A 9,584-nucleotide genomic window follows, 5' to 3' on the forward strand; every position below is an offset into this window, starting at 1 on the left:
AAGTATAATTGTATTGGTTATACTGGTGATGTTGTATATCTTAAGTACTAATATTGGGGGACTCGGTGCCATGACGCAGCAAACTTTGACGATGAAATTAAATCCTACTTTGGTTTTACTTTTTGGAGGAGACAAAGGTTTGACATTTTTGTTTTAATTTATTAATTTAAGTAATTGATCAAGTTACGAAGGTGGTAGAGGAAAACCGTCAAGAGTTTCAAACTGTTATATGGAAAAAACCAGTACTGGGAAGACGGGGGCACCACGAGCGTGCGAGCCCCCGTCTTATTCTATAGTTAGAGCGTATTCTAAAGTATAATTGTATTGGTTATAATGGTGATGTTGTATATCTTAAGTACTAATATTGGGGGATTGGTTACTGCCACCCACACTGTGGGCGGCAGTAATCAGGTAGAGGGGCGGCCAGCCACCCACACCGTGGGCGGCAGTAATCAGGTAGAGGGGCGGCCAGCCACCCACACCGTGGGCGGCAGTAATCAGGTAGAGGGGCGGCCAGCCACACACACCGTGGGCGGCAGTAACCAGGTAGAGGGGCGGCCAGCCACCCACACCATGGGCGGCAGTAACCAGGTAGAGGGGCGGCCAGCCACCCACACTGTGGGCGGCAGTAACCAGGTAGAGGGGCGGCCAGCCACCCACACCGTGGGCGGCAGTAATCAGGTAGAGGGGCGGCCAGCCACCCACACCATGGGCGGCAGTAACCAGGTAGAGGGGCGGCCAGCCACCCACACCGTGGGCGGCAGTAATCAGGTAGAGGGGCGGCCAGCCACCCACACCATGGGCGGCAGTAACCAGGTAGAGGGGCGGCCAGCCACCCACACCATGGGCGGCAGTAACCAGGTAGAGGGGCGGCCAGCCACCCACACTGTGGGCGGCAGTAATCAGGTAGAGGGGCGGCCAGCCACCCACACCGTGGGCGGCAGTAATCAGGTAGAGGGGCGGCCAGCCACCCACACTGTGGGCGGCAGTAACCAGGTAGAGGGGCGGCCAGCCACCCACACTGTGGGCGGCAGTAATCAGGTAGAGGGGCGGCCAGCACCCACACCGTGGGCGGCAGTAATCAGGTAGAGGGGCGGCCAGCCACCCACACCATGGGCGGCAGTAATCAGGTAGAGGGGCGGCCAGCCACCCACACTGTGGGCGGCAGTAATCAGGTAGAGGGGCGGCCAGCCACCCACACCATGGGCGGCAGTAATCAGGTAGAGGGGCGGCCAGCCACCCACACTGTGGGCGGCAGTAATCAGGTAGAGGGGCGGCCAGCCACCCACACTGTGGGCGGCAGTAATCAGGTAGAGGGGCGGCCAGCCACCCACACTGTGGGCGGCAGTAATCAGGTAGAGGGGCGGCCAGCCACCCACACTGTGGGCGGCAGTAATCAGGTAGAGGGGCGGCCAGCCACCCACACTGTGGGCGGCAGTAATCAGGTAGAGGGGCGGCCAGCCACCCACACTGTGGGCGGCAGTAATCAGGTAGAGGGGCGGCCAGCACCCACACCGTGGGCGGCAGTAATCAGGTAGAGGGGCGGCCAGCCACCCACACCGTGGGCGGCAGTAATCAGGTAGAGGGGCGGCCAGCCACCCACACCATGGGCGGCAGTAATCAGGTAGAGGGGCGGCCAGCCACCCACACTGTGGGCGGCAGTAATCAGGTAGAGGGGCGGCCAGCCACCCACACTGTGGGCGGCAGTAATCAGGTAGAGGGGCGGCCAGCCACCCACACTGTGGGCGGCAGTAATCAGGTAGAGGGGCGGCCAGCCACCCACACTGTGGGCGGCAGTAATCAGGTAGAGGGGCGGCCAGCCACCCACACTGTAGGCGGCAGTAATCAGGTAGAGGGGCGGCCAGCCACCCACACTGTGGGCGGCAGTAATCAGGTAGAGGGGCGGCCAGCCACCCACACTGTGGGCGGCAGTAATCAGGTAGAGGGGCGGCCAGCCACCCACACTGTGGGCGGCAGTAATCAGGTAGAGGGGCGGCCAGCCACCCACACCATGGGCGGCAGTAATCAAGGTAGAGGGGCGGCCAGCCACCCACACCATGGGCGGCAGTAATCAAGGTAGAGGGGCGGCCAGCCACCCACACCATGGGCGGCAGTAATCAGGTAGAGGGGCGGCCAGCCACCCACACCATTTTGTAAGTCCAAAGTAATTTTTCATGCTATCTTCGTGAGGAACCCAGAACGTCCGTGCCCACAAGCGTTCGCTCAACCCCACAACACTTCATTCACTCCTCCTTCAAACACACGAACATTCAAACCAAACCAAACAACCCAAAAAAACACAAGCAAATCACAATCCCTGAAGAATACAAAAAGATAATTCCCGCTCTCCAATACAAAGATAAACTCAGATATATAAAGCAAAGTGAAATGGAACAACCCGGACGGAAGGTGAGGAGAGAGGGAGAGGGAGAGGGAGAGGGAAGTGAGAGAGAGAGAGAGGAGGGAGGAGGGGCGGAAACCACCGCTGGGACTAATAAGTAAAAGCCACGGAGGAGGGTTGTTTAACAGAGGAAGTAATCGGGTAATTGATTAGGGTGAGATTAAGCATGTCAACAAGACAATTTCTCAAGGAGTGATAAGTAGGTCTCTAATACCCCGTCGCTCGCTCACTGTCCTGTGGGGGAAAGAATTACCTTGTTGGCACTCTAAGAGCTCCCGCCCAAACACCTCGCTCCCTTCTCCTCCTCTATTTCTACCAAGCTTTGTTTTGCTTAAGCACGAATTATTCTTTTTTTCTTATGTATTCAACTTTCAAACAACATTTTGAAAACACTTGAAAGTCAGCCGGAAAAGAAAATATCAAGTCCTTAAAAGGACTCTGACGAGAGACATTAGAAGTAAAATATATTATCGTAACATTCCTGTGAATTTCTTAAACTCTTGCCATTTTTTATTTTCTATTTTGGTCAAAATCTACGAAAGAAAAAGAGCGCGAGAAGAGCCTTTGGCGGCTCCCGCGCCATTTTCCGTTCTCTATTAATCTGGCAGTGGATGCATTAGGAAAATTGTTGCCGCTGAGAAAAATGGTCTCCGTGTTGCTATTCACACACAAAAATTTTCCCACCAATTTGTAACGTGGCTGAGAAATCAATCCAGATAATTAGAACGAAGAACATCCTTCCGTCTCAAGTCTTAGAGAAATTCTTTTTTGGGTTAATCCGCGCTTTGCCGTTCTGAGCGGCATCCATCAGGACCGCTCATCAGGTGATGCTCTCTCCCTGGGGCCTCTGAGGGACGTCCATCAGGGCGTGTCCCTCTGAGGGGCGTCCATCAGGCCATACTGCCTCTGAGGGGCGTCCATCAGGTCATACTGCCTCTGAGGAACGTCCATCAGGTCATACTGCCTCTGAGGAACGTCCATCAGGTCATACTGCCTCTGAGGGGCGTCCATCAGGTCATACTGCTTTTGAGGGGCGTCCATCAGGCCATACTGCCTCTGAGGGGCGTCCATCAGGTCATACTGCCTCTGAGGGGCGTCCATCAGGTCATACTGCCTCTGAGGGGCGTCCATCAGCTCATACTGCCTCTGAGGAACGTCCATCAGGTCATACTGCCTCTGAGGAACGTCCATCAGGTCATACTGCCTCTGAGGGGCGCCCATCAGGCCATACTGCCTCTGAGGGGCGTCCATCAGGCCATACTGCCTCTGAGGGGCGTCCATCAGGCCATACTGCCTCTGAGGGGCGTCCATCAGGTCATACTGCCTCTGAGGGGCGTCCATCAGGTCATACTGCCTCTGAGGGACGTCCATCAGGGCGTGTCCCTCTGAGGGGCGTCCATCAGGACATACTGCCTCTGAGGGGCGTCCATCAGGCCATACTGCCTCTGAGGGGCGTCCATCAGGCCATACTGCCTCTGAGGGGCGCCCATCAGGCCATACTGCCTCTGAGGGCCTCGTAGGGGCCTCGTAGGGGCCTCGTAGCCTGGTGGATAGCGCGCAGGACTCGTAATTCTGTGACGCGGGTTCGATTCCCGCACGAGGCGGAAACAAATGGGCAAAGTTTCTTTCACCCTGAATGCCCCTGTTACCTAGCAGTAAATAGGTACCTGGGAGTTAGTCAGCTGTCACGGGCTTCTTCCTGGGGGTGGAGGCCTGGTCGAGGACCGGGCCGCGGGGACACTAAAGCCCCGAAATCATCTCAAGATAACCTCAAGATAACCTCGAGGGGCGTCCATCAGGACATACTGCCTCTGAGGGGCGCCCATCAGGCCATACTGCCTCTGAGGGGCGCCCATCAGGCCATACTGCCTCTGAGGGGCGTCCATCAGGACATACTGCCTCTGAGGGGCGCCCATCAGGCCATACTGCCTCTGAGGGGCGTCCATCAGGCCATACTGCCTCTGAGGGGCGTCCATCAGGACATACTGCCTCTGAGGGGCGCCCATCAGGCCATACTGCCTCTGAGGGGCGTCCATCAGGCCATACTGCCTCTGAGGGGCGTCCATCAGGACATACTGCCTCTGAGGGGCGTCCATCAGGACATACTGCCTCTGAGGGGCGTCCCTAAGGGGGTGTCCCTGTGAGGGGAGGAGGGGCGTGGAGTTTATTTGTTAACAATTTTAACTAATATAGAATTTATAACCTGACAGCAAGCGTCGCGACCCACCAGCAAACTTCAGGGCAAGTTTACAATAATTTACCACCAAACATGCATACAGTTTACTTTAATTACGACCGCGTCACATACAAACTCTACATTCATTAAAGCTCACCAGTGACACAATACCATGAGAAGCGGAACATATTGTTAATTCAATGGTTATTGAGGTGTGGGAGCCTCGCTGGAAGGTCTTGCCTTTGAGGCCCCAGCCAGTTCAATATCCCGCCATTGTTTCCTCACTTGGCGCACGCTGTGAGTTGACGAACAATCTGACATATTGACCCGAGTGAATTGTTGTCACATCCACTCTCACTTGTTTCATAACAATGCGCAGGAATGCGAGGGAGGGAGGGAGGGAGATCTTTCATACTGGCGCATATTCTTTTTCATCTAGGAGTGTTCAGAGGCGCTGCTGGGGCACTGGCGGGCCCCAGGAGTGCTGCTGGGGCACTGGCGGGCCCCAGGAGTGCTGCTGGGGCACTGGCGGGCCCCAGGAGTGCTCAGAGGAGCTGCTGGGGCACTGGCGGGCCCCAGGAGTGCTGCTGGGGCACTGGCGGGCCCCAGGAGTGCTCAGAGGCGCTGCTGGGGCACTGGCGGGCCCCAGGAGTGCTCAGAGGCGCTGCTGGGGCACTGGCGGGCCCCAGGAGTGTTCAGAGGCGCTGCTGGGGCACTGGCGGGCCCCAGGAGTGCTGCTGGGGCACTGGCGGGCCCCAGGAGTGCTCAGAGGAGCTGCTGGGGCACTGGCGGGCCCCAGGAGTGCTGCTGGGGCACTGGCGGGCCCCAGGAGTGCTCAGAGGTGCTGCTGGGGCACTGGCGGGCCCCAGGAGTGCTCAGAGGCGCTGCTGGGGCACTGGCGGGCCCCAGGAGTGCTCAGAGGCGCTGCTGGGACACTGGCGGGCCCCAGGAGTGCTCAGAGGCGCTGCTGGGACACTGGCGGGCCCCAGGAGTGCTCAGAGGCGCTGCTGGGGCACTGGCGGGCCCCAGGAGTGCTCAGAGGCGCTGCTGGGGCACTGGCGGGCCCCAGGAGTGTTCAGATGCGCTGCTGGGGCACTGGCGGGCCCCAGGAGTGCTCAGAGGAGCTGCTGGGGCACTGGCGGGCCCCAGGAGTGCTGCTGGGGCACTGGCGGGCCCCAGGAGTGCTCAGAGGTGCTGCTGGGGCACTGGCGGGCCCCAGGAGTGCTCAGAGGCGCTGCTGGGGCACTGGCGGGCCCCAGGAGTGCTCAGAGGCGCTGCTGGGACACTGGCGGGCCCCAGGAGTGCTCAGAGGCGCTGCTGGGACACTGGCGGGCCCCAGGAGTGCTCAGAGGCGCTGCTGGGGCACTGGCGGGCCCCAGGAGTGCTCAGAGGCGCCGCTGGGACACTGGCGGGCCCCAGGAGTGTTCAGAGGCGCTGCTGGGGCACTGGCGGGCCCCAGGAGTGCTGCTGGGGCACTGGCGAGCCCCAGGAGTGCTCAGAGGAGCTGCTGGGGCACTGGCAGGCCCCAGGAGTGTTCAGAGGCGCTGCTGGGGCACTGGCGGGCCCCAGGAGTGTTCAGAGGCGCTGCTGGGGCACTGGCGGGCCCCAGGAGTGTTCAGAGGCGCTGCTGGGGCACTGGCGGGCCCCAGGAGTGTTCAGAGGCGCTGCTGGGGCACTGGCGGGCCCCAGGAGTGCTCAGAGGCGCCGCTGGGGCACTGGCGGGCCCCAGGAGTGTTCAGAGGCGCTGCTGGGGCACTGGCGGGCCCCAGGAGTGCTCAGAGGAGCTGCTGGGGCACTGGCAGGCCCCAGGAGTGTTCAGAGGCGCTGCTGGGGCACTGGCGGGCCCCAGGAGTGCTGCTGGGGCACTGGCGGGCCCCAGGAGTGCTCAGAGGCGCCGCTGGGGCACTGGCGGGCCCCAGGAGTGCTCAGAGACGCCGCTGGGGCACTGGCGGGCCCCAGGAGTGTTCAGAGGCGCCGCTGGGGCACTGGCGGGCCCCAGGAGTGTTCAGAGGCGCTGCTGGGGCACTGGCGGGCCCCAGGAGTGCTGCTGGGGCACTGGCGAGCCCCAGGAGTGCTCAGAGGAGCTGCTGGGGCACTGGCAGGCCCCAGGAGTGTTCAGAGGCGCTGCTGGGGCACTGGCGGGCCCCAGGAGTGCTCAGAGGCGCTGCTGGGACACTGGCGGGCCCCAGGAGTGCTCAGAGGCGCTGCTGGGGCACTGGCGGGCCCCAGGAGTGCTCAGAGGCGCCGCTGGGACACTGGCGGGCCCCAGGAGTGTTCAGAGGCGCTGCTGGGGCACTGGCGGGCCCCAGGAGTGCTGCTGGGGCACTGGCGAGCCCCAGGAGTGCTCAGAGGAGCTGCTGGGGCACTGGCAGGCCCCAGGAGTGTTCAGAGGCGCTGCTGGGGCACTGGCGGGCCCCAGGAGTGTTCAGAGGCGCTGCTGGGGCACTGGCGGGCCCCAGGAGTGTTCAGAGGCGCTGCTGGGGCACTGGCGGGCCCCAGGAGTGTTCAGAGGCGCTGCTGGGGCACTGGCGGGCCCCAGGAGTGCTCAGAGGCGCCGCTGGGGCACTGGCGGGCCCCAGGAGTGTTCAGAGGCGCTGCTGGGGCACTGGCGGGCCCCAGGAGTGCTCAGAGGAGCTGCTGGGGCACTGGCAGGCCCCAGGAGTGTTCAGAGGCGCTGCTGGGGCACTGGCGGGCCCCAGGAGTGCTGCTGGGGCACTGGCGGGCCCCAGGAGTGCTCAGAGGCGCCGCTGGGGCACTGGCGGGCCCCAGGAGTGCTCAGAGACGCCGCTGGGGCACTGGCGGGCCCCAGGAGTGTTCAGAGGCGCCGCTGGGGCACTGGCGGGCCCCAGGAGTGTTCAGAGGCGCTGCTGGGGCACTGGCGGGCCCCAGGAGTGCTCAGAGGAGCTGCTGGGGCACTGGCAGGCCCCAGGAGTGTTCAGAGGCGCTGCTGGGGCACTGGCGGGCCCCAGGAGTGTTCAGAGGCGCCGCTGGGGCACTGGCGGGCCCCAGGAGTGTTCAGAGGCGCTGCTGGGGCACTGGCGGGCCCCAGGAGTGCTGCTGGGGCACTGGCGGGCCCCAGGAGTGCTCAGAGGAGCTGCTGGGGCACTGGCGGGCCCCAGGAGTGCTCAGAGGCGCTGCTGGGGCACTGGCGGGCCCCAGGAGTGCTGCTGGGGCACTGGCGGGCCCCAGGAGTGCTCAGAGGAGCTGCTGGGGCACTGGCGGGCCCCAGGAGTGCTCAGAGGCGCTGCTGGGGCACTGGCGGGCCCCAGGAGTGCTGCTGGGGCACTGGCGGGCCCCAGGAGTGCTGCTGGGGCACTGGCGGGCCCCAGAAGTGCTGCTGGGGCACTGGCGGGCCCCAGGAGTGCTCAGAGGAGCTGCTGGGGCACTGGCGGGCCCCAAGAGTGCTCAGAGGCGCTGCTGGGGCACTGGCGGGCCCCAGGAGTGTTCAGAGGCGCCGCTGGGGCACTGGCGGGCCCCAGGAGTGTTCAGAGGCGCTGCTGGGGCACTGGCGGGCCCCAGGAGTGTTCAGAGGCGCCGCTGGGGCACTGGCGGGCCCCAGGAGTGCTCAGAGGCGCTGCTGGGGCACTGGCGGGCCCCAGGAGTGTTCAGAGGCGCCGCTGGGGCACTGGCGGGCCCCAGGAGTGTTCAGAGGCGCTGCTGGGGCACTGGCGGGCCCCAGGAGTGCTCAGAGGTGCCGCTGGGACACTGGCGGGCCCCAGGAGTGTTCAGAGGCGCTGCTGGGGCACTGGCGGGCCCCAGGAGTGCTCAGAGGTGCCGCTGGGACACTGGCGGGCCCCAGGAGTGCTCAGAGGTGCCGCTGGGACACTGGCGGGCCCCAGGAGTGCTCAGAGGTGCCGCTGGGACACTGGAGGGCCCCAGGAGTGCTCAGAGGCGCCGCTGGGACACTGGCGGGCCCCAGGAGTGCTCAGAGGCGCCGCTGGGACACTGGCGGGCCCCAGGAGTGCTCAGAGGCGCCGCTGGGACACTGGCGGGCCCCAGGAGTGTTCAGAGGCGCCGCTGGGACACTGGCGGGCCCCAGGAGTGCTCAGAGGCGCCGCTGGGACACTGGCGGGCCCCAGGAGTGCTCAGAGGCGCCGCTGGGACACTGGCGGGCCACAGGAGTGTTCAGAGGCGCCGCTGGGACACTGGCGGGCCCCAGGAGTGTTCAGAGGCGCCGCTGGGACACTGGCGGGCCCCAGGAGTGTTCAGAGGCGCCGCTGGGACACTGGCGGGCCCCAGGAGTGCTCAGAGGCGCCGCTGGGACACTGGCGGGCCCCAGGAGTGCTCAGAGGCGCCGCTGGGACACTGGCGGGCCCCAGGAGTGCTCAGAGGCGCCGCTGGGACACTGGCGGGCCCCAGGAGTGCTCAGAGGCGCCGCTGGGACACTGGCGGGCCCCAGGAGTGTTCAGAGGCGCCGCTGGGACACTGGCGGGCCCCAGGAGTGTTCAGAGGCGCCGCTGGGACACTGGCGGGCCCCAGGAGTGTTCAGAGGCGCCGCTGGGACACTGGCGGGCCCCAGGAGTGCTCAGAGGCGCCGCTGGGACACTGGCGGGCCCCAGGAGTGCTTAGAGGCGCCGCTGGGGCCCATATCTGCAACACGTCGATCAGAAGGCGACACACACTAGAAAGACAGACTATGTGCTACAGGTGGGAATCGAACGAGCGGATGAAGGTGGGAAGAGAACAATGCGAGGAGAATAAGGCCACGGAGGCGTGCCACAGGGAGGAGTGCCACAGAAGGAAGTGCCACAGAGAAGAGTGCCACAGAAGGAAGTGCCACAGAAGGAAGTGCCACAGAGAAGAGTGCCACAGAAGGAAGTGCCACAGAGAAGAGTGCCACAGAAGAGTGCCACAGAAGGAAGTGCCACAGAAGGAAGTGCCACAGAAGGAAGTGCCACAGAAGGAAGTGCCACAGAGAAGAGTGCCACAGAAGGAAGTGTCACAGGGAAGAGTGCCACATAGAAGAGTGCCACAGAAGGAAGTGCCACAGGGAAGAGTGCCACACAA

General features: G+C 63.4%; 2 protein-coding genes across 2 annotated transcripts; both read right to left on the bottom strand.

Annotated features, from left to right (window-relative positions):
- Positions 1-1,486: 1,486 nt before the first annotated feature.
- Positions 1,487-2,059, bottom strand: LOC138363235 (uncharacterized). Its single transcript, XM_069322244.1, has one exon. It carries the CDS (start codon positions 2,057-2,059, stop codon positions 1,487-1,489), a length of 573 nt encoding a protein of 190 aa, XP_069178345.1.
- Positions 2,060-3,262: 1,203 nt separating this feature from the next.
- Positions 3,263-3,772, bottom strand: LOC138363242 (involucrin-like). Its single transcript, XM_069322251.1, has one exon. It carries the CDS (start codon positions 3,770-3,772, stop codon positions 3,263-3,265), a length of 510 nt encoding a protein of 169 aa, XP_069178352.1.
- Positions 3,773-9,584: the final 5,812 nt, after the last annotated feature.

The sequence above is a fragment of the Procambarus clarkii genome, chromosome 1 (assembly GCF_040958095.1).
Source record: "Procambarus clarkii isolate CNS0578487 chromosome 1, FALCON_Pclarkii_2.0, whole genome shotgun sequence".
NCBI lineage: Eukaryota > Metazoa > Arthropoda > Malacostraca > Decapoda > Cambaridae > Procambarus > Procambarus clarkii.